Source organism: Hylaeus anthracinus, unplaced genomic scaffold, assembly GCF_026225885.1.
Source record: "Hylaeus anthracinus isolate JK02 unplaced genomic scaffold, UHH_iyHylAnth1.0_haploid 11997, whole genome shotgun sequence".
Lineage (NCBI taxonomy): Eukaryota > Metazoa > Arthropoda > Insecta > Hymenoptera > Colletidae > Hylaeus > Hylaeus anthracinus.
The window spans coordinates 10,006,862-10,024,654 of record NW_026534344.1 but is presented as its reverse complement, the minus strand read 5'-3'; the positions used below and the strand labels follow the sequence as shown (position 1 = coordinate 10,024,654).

The window sequence follows — 17,793 nt, the reverse complement described above, 5'->3', positions numbered from 1 at the left end:
GCGAACAGCGTGGAATAGTCCTGCGTGGATTGGTCACGTTACCTGGTGGCGTTCCCTCGACTGTTATCTAACGAACGATTAACGAATAATTATAGGAAACATTGGACATAATTGACCCATCGATCTTTATATACGAACTGATTACTTTTGCAATTTTCATTTTAATACATATGTAAAAATTAATGTATTATTTTGTGTCATTTAAGAAATATACAAGTGAAGAATGTTTGAGAAAATAAAATAATTGGAAGAAATGAATGAATATTAATTTATTTTCTCTGGACTTTATCTTATGTACATATAGTTTTGTATGTATTCATTGAGAAACGGTAGGATTGATATGCTTATAGCATTCACTGCTTTGAATAATTTAATCTGTATTGTTAAGAAACATAAGCAAAAATGTATTAATGTATTCCTTTTGTAAAAGTACTCTGAGAATCTAGTTCTTTTTTAAATTTGAATTCGAACATACGACAATTTAATGTTATTTGTAATAATTTAGTTTGTTCTAAAGATGATCAGAAAAGAGTCAGGAATGTCCAATAAATTTTTGGAGGTTCGCCAAGACTAATCACTAAATCCAATAAATAACTTCACGCTAAAATTTTCTCTACAATCTATTATTTTTCTATTATCACAGGCCACGACTAAACGTTTTAACGTTCCATAATTCCTCTCGCAGAGACTTTATTCTTTTTTCATCCTCAACTTAATGCTCGTTCCCCTCTTCCATGTTTTCACGTCTAATCCCAACCATCAATTTTCTATTATTATTCTCCTCCCATACCTCGTCCTAAAAATTAAGAATTTGATCTCACGGATTTTCCAAATTTAATCATAATATTTCTGTATGAAAAATGGATACTCGTAAAATAGCGAACACCACAAAACTCTCGGTCCTAACGCTAGAAATATAGTCAAGGTTTGATAAATAAAAGCTTTGCGCCTATCGCGACATCGATGACCTTAAATGAAACGTTCGCAACACGCTATCATTAATATCCACAACGCAACGACTATTATTAATAACAGATCAAAGATACAAAATTGCTAATGTGCTAATTACGTAAAACTAGGAAATGTATTCGTTCAAAACATTGTAAAGAAGTTACGTAATCTGTTTGTGTCCCGAATAAGGAGAGCCAGCCACGACCCAAGGAAAACACCTTTGGAAGCTGAACGAGTTAAGAGAAATTGTCAGAATTACCATTTGTGGCTGACGTAATCCTTTCAAAAATTGCTTGGCTTGGTTCAAGTCATCCTCAGATATCCGAAGACTGAACTTCCAGGTGCCACCTTCATGCTACGTACTCGATTCACTGATACTATTCCCCATCGACGTTACGTCATACTCCATCGACTTAATGAATCTATTCAAATCGCGTAATACGACGAGGTAAATAAAACCACTGATAAACCTAGCTCACGTCGACCACAAAAACTGTCCAACTCAAAGTTTACGTTGAAAGGACACACAACCTTTACGGTTTCGAAGAACGATAACATTCGCTTCGACTTTTCTAAGAATTTAATGTTTCATGTATACGGGCCTACGATTTTTGGAATTTCGCAATTTGAATTCGTGGTGATTTAATATGGATTCGAATTCATGGCGGTTAAAATTATATTTGTGACTTATTTCTCCTTTAACGCTAAAATCATTAAACTGAACATTTTGACTGTTGTATTTCTGATTTCTTTTTAAAACTACTCGGTTATTAACAATGCATTTTTGATCAATATTGACGAATTCCTTTGGTACACGGTCCTTTCAATTTAAATAAAATTATAAATTTTTAATATAAATACAATTATTTCAGTTGCCTCGTTATCTAATCCTTGGAAAATGTATCATATAGAATAGACACTTGCTTATTGGAAGAACCTCGATTATTACACGAATTTCAGCTTCTGATCCCCTCCTATAATCGAGTGAGTGAGTTCTTTACATTTATTTAATTCTTTAAACACGTAATGAAATTTTGTTCATTTAAAGTTTTCGAGAAAATATAACGCGTATCGTGTTTGTAAACAATGATCTGAGACTTTTACTAATAGTAATAATTTGCTTCAGCAGTAGCAGCATACGTTCGAATAGAATTTTCAAACTCAATTTTCTCGAAAACTAAGCTTTAAATGAAAAAGTTTTATTCCATATTTTATTCTTATTTTTTCATAAGGAACCACTTTATGCCCGCTAGTATATGCTATTCAAACCTATATAGTGGTCAACATAGACCAGCAAGATCCTCTCAAGAGCGCCTCGTCCTTGACACGTCTCCCAAAACCGGCTACTAAAAGTTCCTCGTCGTTCGTTTCCTCGAGCTACAGCTTCATCCTTGTCCATACACCCTCGAACATGCGTACACGCACATACACACCAGCAGGCACGCTTGGTCAAGATTGCGTGGCTCACGGACACATGCTCTGACACGGAACACACGGTCCCACTGGTTTGGCGCCACTCTTTGCAAACAGAAGCACGTGTCGTCTGAGGAACGAGAGGCTTCGAAAAAGGATGGCAAGAGAAAGGCTAGCAGAGTGGGAGTGGCCCTTTGTCAAAATCGACTCGTCGCGGTTCGCTGAACGAAAGAAAAGTGGGAATTTCGGAAACCCCTACCCTTTGATGGAACCCACGCGTCCTTCCTTCCATGCATATCATTGCGTCGCTTAATCTCCTCCCACAACATTACGAGAATGGCTTTGAGTTATTTATTTATTGTAAAAGGAAGCTTGATACTTCCATCGCGATCCTCTAACTCTATGCTTTGTATTTAAAGAGTCTTTTTGCTTCAGATATTTATTGTAGAGAAAAGAGATTCCAGTGTTTCACGGTACTAATGTGAAGTAGTTATTCCAGTCGCCACTTGTCAGTAGCGACTACTTTAGAGCACTTTATATAACCCATTATTGTTGACACTTCTGCGTTAAATTCGAAAATGTTCTTCACTGTAATTTTTTACATAAACTCTGCCAAGGCTTTTGGATAACTGAAAATTTCATTTTATCCTTGATATTTAGAAAATTGTACAAGAAGCACCAACTGGGTGTCCGACTTTGGCCACTGTCCGCTACTTATTTTTTTATAAAAGGAACTCCAAAAAAAGAGGCTCAAGAACATTCTCCAATCTATTATCACGTCATCTTAAATTACCTTACTTGTAAGATTATCGAACAGTCGTGATTTAATTTTCAGTTGAAATCCGTTCAAGGCCGCCAATAAATAAGAAGCCCACTGCTCCATAATTTTATACCTCGAGTAGCATTTGTGGATTCCCTGCCAACAATAAAATATAGCCAACCACCGAAGGGGGTTATGGGAGCGGCTGATGGGGCCGCTGAATTATATACCTAGTGTGGGTGTAGAATGTATTCGTACATCGATCAATTTCCCAAAAAACTTTTGTGTGAAATCGTAGTTTATTAACTTCCTTGTTTATAATCAATTATATTCTACATACTTTCAGAAATCTCTAGAATAGATGTAGTCCAAACAACAATTACTAGTTTATATAATTTGCGAAATTAAGAAGAAAATACGAAATTAATCACTCACTCACTCGATTATTGCAATTTCAATTTTACTTAAATCAGAATACAGCTAATTATTAATTGAAATACTAATACATTTAGTCATAAATGTTCTTAGATATTTCTTTTCCAAGTAGAGTTTTTATTTTCACAGAAATTTATTATAAAAATTGACTGGATTTGATTCTATAGAAAAATACCTGCAGCGCAAAGGTTTAATTTAATTCCTTCCTCTTACCTTTGTCAGATAATGATTAGCTAGCCAGCATTACGAGACAGGTTGGTTCCGAAGTGTGTTTACGAAACCAAGGAACATTCGGAACGTATCTAGCGCAGGCATTAATCCAGCGTGTTCCAGAACAACAGAGCCACCATTAAGGCTATTGATAGTCCCGTAGAACCACATCAGCAATATGTCTGTCATCTCTCAAACTCTGCTAGCTACACCAACTTTACACGCGATATAAATAGGCAGGGTCGAGAAGTGTGTCGAATAAAGGAAGAAGCGAATTATGCGGTCCATTCTTCGTCTTGCCTCGTGAATTCGAAGCGATCGACTGTGTACAACAATGGAAACTTGCTCGAGAATAAAAGAACATCTCCTATTAAGGTGAATAATTCTCATCGAAAGGATTAGCGATAAAATCGTAATGTCGGTTTACAGATTGAAACTAACAGGGTATTGAATTAAACATTCAACGTAATTGAAGGTGGAACACAAGTACAATTAAATCAAACAATTATACGAACAGGCTATTATTTGTTCATCATGATGTGAATTCAGATTGCAATTCAAGGAAGTGAAAATTTGATTACGATACAACTCAAACAGTAATTATAAAAACGAGAAAAACCGAAAGAAGATAGAAAATTCGTTTAAAATAAAACAAAATATAATCATGCAATTGGAGCAAATGCCACCTTTACCGCTCATCTCTCAGAATATTTATCCACGAGACAATTTCCGCAATATCAACCTGAGGACGCCACCGCGAGGCAGATGATCCTCAACGAAAACGCCCTGTTCCTCGTTCGAGCAAAGCAGCGTGCTCGAGGAACGAGCAACGGTAACGGGAATAGTCTTTATCGCCTACAACCGCAATGACCCGGTAATTTCAATCTGAATCCGACCGCAACTAATTACCACGCACTTCTACGCAGTACACACACAGACTCCTGGAGCGTTCGCGGGACCAATACGATCGCTTTTATTAGCATCCCAGGGTGCACCAGCTGCGAGTGCACTCGTCAACGGTATATCGACACGAGCAATCTGGACGTCGAGCGATCGAATATCGTTCCAGATGTGCATAGCCGTGTCATAATCGAGCACGAAAAATTTCTCGAACCGCGGTTTAACGCTACGACACCCATCAACGTCGGCTCGTTCGACGCCATAGATTTTCCTTTCCTTTTTGCCCCCCTCCCTGGGCCCCCCTCGCACTCTCTTAACCCGACGCACAATGCAACCGATTGTTCCTCAGCGCCTGGAAAGATGAGAGACGATAAAAAACGACGCTGAACTGGTTCGTTCGGGAGCAAGAGCAGCGCGTTACGTTCGTCGTTTGTTCAACCCTTTCGTGTGCAACGACTACACCCGGTTGTTCAAATAATATATTAGGTCGTCCTAAAAGATCGTGCCATTTATACTTCTATTTCTCAAATTAATATGTAAAACATACTCTTAAGTGTCACAAGAAAAGATAATCTGTCTCATTTCACAATAGTTTTTCATCTCTCTCACATAGTCATTGTACCGTTACTAAAAAGTTTCTGTGGTTTTTTTATTAGATTTCGACACAGTCTTCAGCACGAACTTATGGGACGACCTAATATTTTCATTATATTTGTTATTATATTTCAGCGAGAATGTTGTTGATGAATTGGTAAAGTTTCCCTGATGCAAATGAATCGAAACACAATTCTGTTCGGATCACTTTAAAATATACGACTTTCGAAATATTGTTGAAAGACTTTCGATATTGAAGTATTCAAAGTTGTCCAAACGAGGTCGCGTAGAGACTCGTTTTCTTCCAGAGATTCTCCTCTATCCACTGGTAATACTTTCATAAACATAGAATGAAAAATATCAAATTCTCATGAAATTGTTCTGTTAAGGGGGGCAGGCAGTACACGTTGTGATTTATATGTAAAACTTGACATCTTTCGGTACATTTTTCTCAGCTATGCCTTTTTCGATGGTACACAATCTTTTTTTTTTTAGATTGTTCTACAAAGTCTAAACTACAGAACTGCGATGAGTTGTCCTAAAAAAAAAACAAAAAAAAAAATCATAACAAAACAATATTAAGCTAAATTTTATTATGCGAAAATTTGTTTCAAAAATTTTTGTTTGCCATTTCGAAATATCGAAAAATCATAAAATTAACATCGATAGTGATAGACAAACGTGTAGTGCTCCCCTTAATCATACCTCTACATTTTTGACGTTAGAAGAGAGAGGGATAAGTCAACTTATCGATACAATTTATCTTCATTTTATCTTTATAACTGTCAGTTGAAACAGTATTAAAATTGTAAATCTGATCGTACTAAAACGAATTCAGTATAACGAACCAACGGCGAAAACGAGCGCGTCCAGTATTCGAGTGTCGGTAGACCGGAAGTATACTGACAAAAACGGCACAGTTGTATCGAAAGGGTTAATAACGTTCACTCTCTAACTGGCCCGCATGTCGTATCCCGTTTTACCGCTACAGAGCTAGTCACCGAGGTCAGTTTTCCACGCGTTGCGCTGCAGCCAATCGGTCTATATTTATCGCGGAGTACTTCAAAACGTGGTAAACAAATGAAGAGAGACGTAACAGTTCTCTACGTGCGAGGGACGTTAATTGTCGAGCCTGCTTCTAAAAGAAGTGATCGGATGGGCATAGATCACGATCGCGACTGATGAACACACTATCCGTTATTATTCACGATATTGCCATAATAGTAGACGACGGGAAGATATTTTTAATTATTCAATTCAGTCGCTTAGTCGTCGGTTGATCGACGAGAGTCGTGATCTATGACTGTTGTATGTAGGCAGAAATTATTGACGATTTTATAGAAAATTCCCTCAGTTCTCGTTAACTGCAATAAGTCTTCCTCTACTTCTATTTAAGTATTCAACTATTCACGTACCCTCTGTTTCTATCGAAGACTCTACATCAATCGATGATGATAATGATATTGATAATGATATTTATAATACAAATTTGTCATTCAATTCAGACAAAATTCTTTAATAAACAAATAGGGTACGAATACTTAGGCCGATCACACACGGGCGCAACTGATCAGTTTTAAACCACTCTGAAACTAGTTGCATGCGACCGTGGATCTAGGTAAAACAAAGATAGCAGAAAAAGTAAAACAAAGATACGCTAACGGTTTGCAACACTAATTTCAAATCGGTTGCGCCGTGTGCGATCAGCCTTATGGGACTGATTGCATGTATTTAGGGTGATTATTATCCTATGGTTGAAAATGCGATAAGAGTAAGTTTCAATTTTCTGTAATCTCACGATTAATACATATCGTTCCCTCGGATCCTTCGTCGAGGATCCAACAAAGTGTTTCATCGAACGCCTAGTTGAGAGATGAAGAGGTCGCAGAGATTCGCGATAGTTCTACGCGTCCATTACGCAAATGATTTTGCACTTATTAATAGCAGCCGCGATTTGGCAACCACTGCTGCTCACCAAGAGCGGCCATATACGGGATGGCCAGTGTGTGTGTGAGTGTTTCATGCGCGTGCACTCGTCATTACATGGCTGTTTGTGCCGATCGGCCGATCGTAAATGTAATTGGCGTTTCGCGCGCGTGCACGCGACCAGTCGCTGTACGTTTGCTATGAATTTGCACACAATGAGCATAAACGAAGCGCACGGTCTCGCAGCCTCGAGCGCCTCTTTAACCTCGGGATCGAAGAAATCTAACAATTCTTATATTATTTTTAATATTTTATTGGCCCTGTTCTGCATGGCCATGAGAGTACAAAAATTAGTCACTATTTAAGCTGATAAATAGACTAATTCATTTCTCTAGAAAAGCATTTACAAAATTCGGAAAAAACGTAAATGTCATTCGTACAAATAGCTGAACGAAGAAGTTCTGGTCTCAATGGCTCAGCGTACGGTGAGCAGGTGAATCAGTGGCACCACAAGGAAATGCCACCGCTCTTTGACGTTGCTGCTTCTTTTAGTGATGCCACTGTTTTGCGCGCCCGCCGTATTCTAAAACAATCGTCATGCCTAGGTCTAATCCAGTAATGGGCAAAACCCTCGGTTTCGAATAAATCTGAAGTATGCCGATACGTTTGTCTCGTTTCCTCTTTTCAACATTTTCCAGAGAAAGAAACGGGACAAACACATTGGCAAACTTCAGATTTATTCGGAGCCTAGGGTTTTGCCCATCTCTGCTCTAATCCAGCGTTCGTATAGACACGTTTACTCTCAAAATGAACACCTAGCACATTTAGCTCGCTACTCAAAGCAAACCTTTCCTTTGTAAAACGCTGTTGGGCCTTCATTCTTCCATATCTGAATCATACAGTCTACGCTATTTTTATATTTTAAGGCCTTCAAGTCCTGCATTCTAGTTTTTATTACATCAATGGGAGTGTTTCCAAAAACTGATAATGCACCAGCGTATGCACCGAATGTACCAATAACATATTTCGGTATAGTTACATTTTTTATCCCAACTTTGATCTTGTAATAGTTTACTCAAAGCAAACCTTAAGAACTCCCAAAGAAAAATCGGTGAGATCCATCTCCATCGAAGGAAAACTATCCATATATAAACCTCGCAAAAACTAACTCAGAGTGTCCAGCGCTGTCCTGGATTATTCTACTCCCTCGACAACAATTGCACTACAAATGGAACCCTTTCCAACCAAAGTGAAACCGAAGGTAGCCGTCTTTCAAACTCCTAATCCTAATCTTTCGAGCCAGGAGGGAAAACAGCCAGGCAGAGCGGCGCGTTGACCTCGGCACGGACTTCTTCTAGATGTCATTAACCGAAATGACCCTGTCAGGCCGCGACTATCGCGCACTTTCACCGAATCCTCCGCTTTTACTCTCGAACCTTGGATACACACAATCCTCGCCGAGCGCGAGCGCAGCGTGCCACGACCTCGATGCTCTCGTGCAGGCTCCGTCGCTTGAATATGCATGCAAATTCCATCCTGTTTACAAGCGAGTATCTGGCAACCAGTCGACCGATCGCTGCGGGTGACACAGATATTTTCTTAACCTCTAAAGGCACCTACGGGGCCCGGTTTCTGCGTGCAGCCGGTTATGCATAAGAGAGCTTGTATGCAAACACGACGGCCTATGTGCCACGGGACAAGACTCGCTCGGATCTCAACTGGGAACGATTCGTTACGCAAGCACGCGTGTTCGAGTCGAACTCGTTCCACGGGGCTACAGTGACCGAAATAATGTTAGATTCGCTTTACTTTTGTCACACAAAATAAACGTGTTTATGTGATACTTTTCCACTTAACACGCCGTGGTTGATTATTCCTATTCAAAATAAAGTTTTCTCGTTGTGCAAATGAAGAAGTCTCGAGGTGCAACCAATTCCTTATAGTAATTCTCAAAGAAGACTTCTTCTTGAAGGAATTCGACTGGTTAACAGAGAAGCAGGTATTTCTTCTTCCTATAACGTGAGCATCTTGCCTCGATATAACTTCGCAAAAATGAAAAACTTTAATCAAAGTATTGTAATAATATTAAACTAGTCGTAAAGGTAATTATTTATCATTCGTTCAGTTTTATCTAGACGAATTTTGCTTCTACTTTGGTACCAGCCTGCGTCTGTTTACTCTCAGCCACGGGCTCCTCTATGTCTATATTGCGAATAATCGTTATGTAAATGACGAAGTCTGGAGGTGCAACCGTTTCCTTCGAATTGATTCTCAAAGAAGACTTCATGTTGAATGAGTTCGACTGGTCAGTTTCAGTAGATAGAGAAGCAATTATTTCCTCTTCCTATAATGCGAGCCTTGCCTCGATATAACTTTACAATAAAGAAAAACTTTAATCAAAGGCTTGTAATATTGAACAATCGTAAATGTAATTCATCATTCGTCCAAAGTTTTATCTAGACGAATTTTGCCTGTACTTTGGTACCAGCCTGCGTCTGTTTACTCTAAGCCACGGTCTCCTCTATGTCTACATTGCATTGTTTGCAATTTTCCCGAGCGATTCATGTCTCCGCGTTTACGTGACCGCGTGCGTTTACCTAGGCACGCGCAACACCGCGCGTAATCGTCGCCGCTGGATTACGCAATTCAGCTCGCGGAATAATATCCTTCAATTCAGCGACGACGTTGCTCGTTATCTACTTGACTCGGTCGTCGAACCCTCCTGTCTCTTTCAATCGACGCGTCTCGCGGTTTTTGCTCGACTGCGTCGTATTTTGGCTCAACGAATTAATTTCCTGCTTCGAGATATTCCCGTGTCACGTGGGAACTTATCGACCAACGCGGCGCCGTTCACGAATGGAAGAAGTGACTTTACACGGATAAGGTCGTTGGTTGTTGATTAAATTTTCTTATGCGTGAAATATATTGGCACGTCGACGAAAATGTATCATCAATTTGACAAAGGTGATTTTGAAAAGTCGACAAATGTGACCGAGGAAACGATGTTTGTTTACAAAGGATATTTGACTGTTCGATATGAACATTCTCTTGGTTAGAGTTCTTTCTGTAGCTTCAAACGAAGCAGAGAGATATGGAAGGCGTTCTGTTAAAAGAAACACCCTAAATGTATTCGTGTATATACTTGCACAATAATAATAATGATATTAATAAATGAGGATTTTCACGTTCTCTGTTATATTCTAGCAAGAGTTTTCACGATAAAAAAGAGTCCAAATACGATCTCGTTTGGACTACTCCGAAATATATGATTTTCGAAATATTTCTGAAAAGCTTCCAATTTTGAACGACTAAAAGTTATCCGAACAAGGTTATGTTTAGTCTCGTTTTCCTCCAGAGTGAGACTCGTGGTAAGGAATTTGGGCCATAAACAATAACCACGAATCTGACACGTCGTACCTCGTTTGGACTTCCTACCTTCATGTTTACTATGACCAGAGCAATCAGAAAAGAGCGTATAGATCAAGGAGTTAATACTTTCATGAATATACATTGAGAAATATAAAATTATTAAAAATTTTTGATCACTTTCTAAATGAATCGCCGTTTGTGCTTTCATAAGTGAACTGGAAGCATTCAATTTCTCCCTCGAAAACAGTAAATAGTCTGTTATAATCCACCCATGAGAATTCCATGTTTCTAGAACGTTCTAAACGTAATTACAAATATGTTCTTGGAATCGCTTGTCAAGTTACGTGACGGTGATCTCGTCGGTTCCCTGAAATTAGTTGCGATCGAACGAGCTCGATGATTTTGTTTTCGAGGTAATCGAGTAACAACGATTCTCGGAAATCTCGCTCGGGAGGAAAAACTTGTGCACGTTCGCCAGTCCTTGTTTCATTAGGGTAATGCGTTCGATCGGTGAACTCGATCCGAAACGACGGAAAAAGAGGGTGACGACGACACGAAAACGATGGAAACGATCAGCAAAAGGAGATTACCGCTTATGGGATTGCGACGCGATCAATTTGGAGCACAATGTCGTGGCATGAAAATTGGTTACATAACAGGTGATGAACGCGAATAGTGTTCGTTGGGGTAGATTTCTTGAAGTACAAATTTTAAGTAAAACGAAGATGGAAAGATGGATGGATTAAAAGATGGACCACCTGTACGTTCAGACATCGATTAATATAAAACAAGTCAACTTTTGGAATATCTATCGATACAACAACACCAATGGACCCACTGACGTTATATCGAGGGGTTACTGCAATTACTAATAAAGTACATGTGATTATTGCTAATCTTAGAGCAACGAGAACAAATGTTTTACTTCGATATTGATATTCTTAAAATTTTTTAAAAACTGTAAGGGTCTCTCAGCCACAGGGGCTACAACGAAATGGAACTAAATTTTTCGGAGTTTTACATTCAGACTATAAAGCACCTTTCTGTTTAAATAGAAGAAACAGGGCGGAAGTGCGTGGCAAAAAAACAAAGTTACCTAACAATGGATATTGCATTGCCAACCAAATTAAAGTCTTCACCTCACGGTCATAAATATTTAATATCGCTGTAGAGACTAGAAACTGACTCGATCAAATACTATTATAGATTGGGTAAAGTATCCCAAGTATGTCCCAATTGCGATATTGTAAATTTCACGAAATGAACAAATATTATTCAACCGAAGCACTTATTATCCGCAAAGGCTTGCGCTGCTATTACTCGTTGTCGGTGTAAAGTGTGCATCGAAGGATATGAAATACAATTGTCTATTTATAGACTGTTTTATAATGTACTACCTCTTTCTAATCTACGAATATCTACTTCTATAGTGAGTCACAGGCAGGTTTATTTTGAGAATTTTCAGACAAGCAAGCGAGGCCATGGCTAAAATAATGAAAAATAAGATAGAAGGAGGAATAAAACAGAGACTTTTAAATATACTTTTGCAGTATAAATACTAAAAAGTAGAAAAGAAGAAGAGAAGTATTCTATCGATGCTTGTGAGTTTGATTAATATATTAGATATATTTATAAATAGTTCTGAGACCATTTGTTATTTACAATATTTAATACGTTAAACCAGAAGTCTAAGCGAATATTATTCTCGATAATAATGACTGTTCCGACTATTTGTGTATCAATAACAATTTCAAATAACCATTGTCCCAATTTTGTGTTTTCTCTCTCACGAATCGCCGACGAAGCGAAAGAGCGCACGTAATTTCACGTTCGATTATCCTAATGATTTGTTTCCGCGTGGCTCCACCTACGAGCCCGATCCAGCGTGCTCGTCGACCGTTTCTTGAATAATCGGCCAATTATCGCGAGACACCGTGGAAATCGCGCGTTACGCAACATCGTTAAAAATCAGTCAACGATAGCGCACAAGATAATGCTGCCATCGCTGGATCATAACGAACGAATATACAAGAATATACACACGGTGTCCCTAATTTAACTGTCAAAACTTTGGGAGCATGTAGGGCACTGATAAACTAAGAAAAAGAGTCCTTTAGAGATTTGCTCGTTTTTGCTCCGTTTTGGAGAAAATCAAGAAACAAAAAAGTTCTCGTCTTTCCTCTGATTTATTTACACTCAATTATTTTCTTACCACTTATTTAACGCGGACACTGTTCAAAATAACCTCTTTCTGCAATGCATGCATTACATCTAAACTAGTTACCGTTGAAATCGCAGCTTGAAATTGCTCTCGAGATATTTGCTGTACTGCAGCCACCATTCGGTTTCTCAGTTATTCTCACGAGCTGACTGGTATCAACTAAATTTTCTACTTCAAAACTCCAGACAAATTTAAACAGTTGATTTTAGTGTAATTTTTTTTTTTTTTTATTTTTTTAATAAAATCTCAAACCCAATGAAGCTCCAGAAGCCAACCTTTTTTTTTCTTCATTTTTTTAATGTTACGATAAGGTATCACTGTGAAATGTATTCGTAAATATACTACTCTCTTTCGGGGCTAATCGATTATTCGTAACTGTATGAACATAAGTCACTGCGTATATCGTAATATCTAAATGCAATCACACGTATCCAATCCCGGATAACGTGAGCTACACGAAGAAAATTCTTTTTACCAAAGGAAAAAAAATTCATGAATGAAGAGGTCGAAGATTTCTTCCCTTAGATCCCCTATAAGCCGGCATGAAGCCTGTTTCTAACGCGCGAGTGTAATCCGAGCAGCAAATTCATAGACATGTGCGCGCAGGTTGCGAGACACTGGATAACTTCTGAAACTGTTTGCGCGCATTAACAGCTTTCGAAGCTCTTTTGTCTCTGAACGGTGGAACAGAATCCCCAAAATAATGTACACCAATTTTCATGCAAATCAACAAGTTTTTAGCATACACGTTAGCTATACTAGGTTCGTCATTTTGAATTTTATAAATTTTATCAGACTCGTAATCTGCGAGGTGAAAAACCTTAATACTTGAACTTTCACAGAAATCTAATAACATTTTAAAACACTGGGTATATTGGATCCGCCATTTTGGATTTGCTAGGATTAATAAGAGATTTGTCATCAACGCCACTGAAAACCTTTATACATAAATTTTCATGCAAATTTAGTAATTTCTCAACATACAAGTCGAATATATTGGATTCGTCTATTTTTTAGAATAATTTTCGCCAGTTATTTGGGATTCTGTTCTAAACTATACTCTATCTCCAAATCTTGTTATTGGTTTCGCGTACATGTTTTTCGAGACCATTACATAACCTCTCTCCTTACGAGATCTTAATCCACCCACGACTACGGATGTCTCATTCACGATTCGAAGCACGTATCTCTTTAGACTCTGCTTGGAATATCTAAATCAACGCGATATCTTCTATCTCCGTGTTTAACGTCTAGCTATTTCTTTACTTCCAAACATTTTTCTATTTTTTTCCCCTATTCTCATTAGTTACTCATAATTTTACCTCGTCAGTTTACTTTCCGAATAATTTTTACTCTTGACACTGTACTAATTTCTAACTGAAGACCTCGAGCCCCGTCACGACACTTTTATTAGCATATTATTACTCTCGCATACTAATTAGGAAGTATTACTTCACCCAAACAGTCCTGCTTACTCCTCATAAACAATCGTAACTACTATATAATAATGAAAACGATACTTCGCTTGCATAAAAAGTGTTAGAATCGAAAAGCCATCTTGGTCGACATCGCAGACCGAAATTCATCGAATTTGTTCGCCGAGACAAAGATTATTCTTAGATTTCACTTACCCACAACGATACCCTTGATCAATTCGACTAGATGAATGGGGATTCGTGGTAGCACTCACCTTTTCATCGAGATTGTTCAGATCCGGCAACTGAAACAGAAACGTTTTCGAATTAGATTAAATTGTGGCATTCGTGCTGATTTTGTATATACAACATGGTAATGGCGGTCATGGAAAACGACTAACGACGCGACGATTTATGTTTTAAAGTATGCCATAAGATCAGAACGTTTTGAACGAAAGACAAGCGAAAACAATTACCTTGCAAGTTAACAAATCTATTGTAGGATACTGCTTGACATTGCCAAATTATTTATTAACGTCATCGAAAACTGGAAGCATCAGGAGCAAAGCATGTCTCTAACAAAACCTTGTGTAACTAATTAATGGTTGGCGCCAATTCTCGCGTGGTGCGCTGACGCGCCATCCTGCTACGAACGTCGGAAGTAACGCTACGATAAGAAGCTTTCAGCTTCGCAGGTAAAATAGAATCTACTTTATCAACGGCTGAGCTATGGCAGTCAACAGATGCCGCCCACGGTATATGAATTTTTGCCTGCCTGCAAATTGAAGAAATTGAAACCAATTTGTAGCAATCAGTGGTTGAATATATTCCGCTCTAGGGACCGTGCATAGCGCGCTGGTATTAGTTTAACACTAGATGCGTCGACCCGTTTAATTAACCTTCATCATCGTCGCATCTACACCGAAGTGTGCGAAACAACGTGAAAGGGAAAAAATAAAAAGATAGGAAGATTCCTTACGCGCGGAATTAAATAAGTTAATAAGTACGACAAAGATTCTATTATTAAAAATGATCTAAAGAAATATAATCTCGTCGAAACAAACACCATTCACTTTGAAATTCATGAATCCTCCAACCCACCCTCTCCCACTCCCAGGGGTGGTTCCACCATGAAACTAATGAAGCTATTAAGGTCCCAAGAACTCAGCATTTGCTGATATTTTAACTTAACTATTATTCTACAAAATTTCTTATATTCTCTGTTCAATTTTCCAAGTTTGAGGATATTTCATACATTTTATTTATTGTTATATTTTGTAAGGAAGAGGATTTGTTAAGTTTGGATTCACCACTGTCCACTCATCTTCATCGCGAGGAAGCGTTTTAATAACCTGATTTGTTGCACAATTACTAAACAAATTGGCGTAATTTGACTGAAACATGAATAACCCAGGATGAAACCTACTGGAAGTCTATTTGAATATCAGGATACATCGCGGAGACATTGATCACTGGCTATCGTATACTTTTACGCACGTTCAGGTTTCTGGTTCACCTCGATCTAGATTATTCGCTGAACGCGTGATTCACTTCGATATGGAAATAACTGCCGCTAAATAATAATTTAACAACCTTGTCCGTGCTGAAACGCGAGAACTTCGCCGCAGCAGAGGGCAGGTTACGTAAACGGAACGAGATCGTCTCCGATGACTTCGTCCAGAGCAGAGATGGGGAACATTTTCATCCGAATAAACATTTTGAATAACAAATAAGTGGTAAACATCTCTGGAAGTATCGTTTCTACGATAAAAATTACAATCTTAATTATACGATACGTTCAAATTACATGTTACATGTGTGAATGCGAGCTTATTTAAATTGAAACTGTTCAATCAAATAAATAACTGCTGAGTTTTAAATTGTCATCTACTACTCGAATTAAATTCGGTTATTTACGAATCAGAGGGGAAATGACATTCTGCAGAATGTAGGAAAAGCAACAATTTATGGAAAAGCAGCGTGCATGTTATCTTTTATGGAACGTTTTTTTTTTGTTTTTTTTTTTTTTTTTTTAATGTATTTATTCACCTTTATTGGAAAATAATTATTTTTGGTGTGCGGAATGTTTATCGATAACATTGTTTTGGCAAAAATGAATTATTGGATTTTCCGGAGAGTTATTAAAATTTATTCGGCAATGGACTAAAATAATACGAATCTCAGCGTTTCATTTGATGCATAGAATATTCGAGTAATGCTTATAAAATTAATGAATTCCTTTATCGTTGCACCGGGTACATTACCCAAAGCGTGAGTTTTGCAATGTTTCTACTAGGAAATTAATCAACCTTTGCCTTTGCGTGATCAAACTTAGAACGAATAAAAAATAAATAGTGCGATGTACACAGTAGCCTGGCGAGCTGCTAACACCAGAAATAAGACACTATGACTTTTTGACCTCACGACAAAAAATAATCCAGGTGTCATATGCGGAAACGTAGGTGACCTAGAAATGTCCGACGCCTCCGTACACCGATCTTCATCCGAGGCATGCTATTACTCTAATCTTACTTTATTACACTTCGCACAGTTCTTTCAAATCATATGCTTCATAAACTGAATTATCCACGTCATCAAGAGATATCTTCTCTTCGAGTATAGTCACGTTTCCACATATGCAACACAGTTTATTTTCTTGTGGAAGCCTATATGGACATTCCCACGTATGCTATTAGGAAAAATGTTTCTGCTAGTCTAAAATCACTTTCCCATGCATACAGTCAGTGTAATAAATAGACTGCGGAACTTTATGCGAAATAAAATCTTTGTATACGTACCCACAAAAATTAAACACAAATAGAAATTTATTTTACTCTGCAAATATTATAATATTAACTTTACTTTCAATGTTTATTATATTCTTGCATATTGTGTGCATTTTGTAATTTCTTGAACATCCAAATTTCCTATAAATACAGAAATATCCGCAGTCTAGTAATAAGTATTCGTACAAGAATCAATTTTCAAAATAAAACTTCATATATTTACTTTATTCATAAATGTTAGGGGAGAAATAATTAACCAACATTCCTACATATTTTTAGAGTAGATATTGCGTAAATTAATGTTTATTACTTTTATTGTTTACCTCTTATTTCTTTCCTTATTAGTTTTATTTTAAATTGGTCGCTGTACGAATACTTCTTACACTAACTGTATATAGAAATTGGAGTTTGTATCTCTTTGAACCTTTGAAACCACAATATCATAAATTGTAACTTAAAGAATGTTCCATTCCAACTAATAAATCGTAAATTATTTGTGTCCCTCTAATTTTTCACTTACATCGCAGTTGCATCCAACAGACGATAGAAATTACTTTCAACAGATGTCATCGCACACGCAGGAACGTGGCTCAACGTTTGATAGTGCCTATCGACCATAGTCACGGTTATTATTCCGATCTTTCAAAACGCCCGTCACCCTGTCGCTGTTTACCGGAAACGGTCGTGAATTCATTCCAGTGTAATCGTGAATAAATCAGGAAAGTGCGAGACCACAGGAAGATGCATATTTATGCGTTCGTGGTAACTGGGAAATTAAATTCTCGCGTTTCGTCAGGATTTACAGAAGGGATG

At 37.8% G+C, this 17,793-nt stretch overlaps 1 protein-coding gene across 2 annotated transcripts in view; it reads right to left on the bottom strand.

Annotated features, from left to right (window-relative positions):
• The window catches only part of LOC128889261 (sestrin-1), a 209,265-nt gene that overhangs the window by 135,068 nt on the left and 56,404 nt on the right, over window positions 1–17,793 (bottom strand). For both annotated transcript variants that reach the window (XM_054146713.1, XM_054146714.1), the window contains exon 7: window positions 14,470–14,499. In XM_054146713.1, coding sequence (XP_054002688.1) covers window positions 14,470–14,499 — 30 coding nt within the window. The remainder of the gene's footprint in view (window positions 1–14,469; window positions 14,500–17,793) is intronic.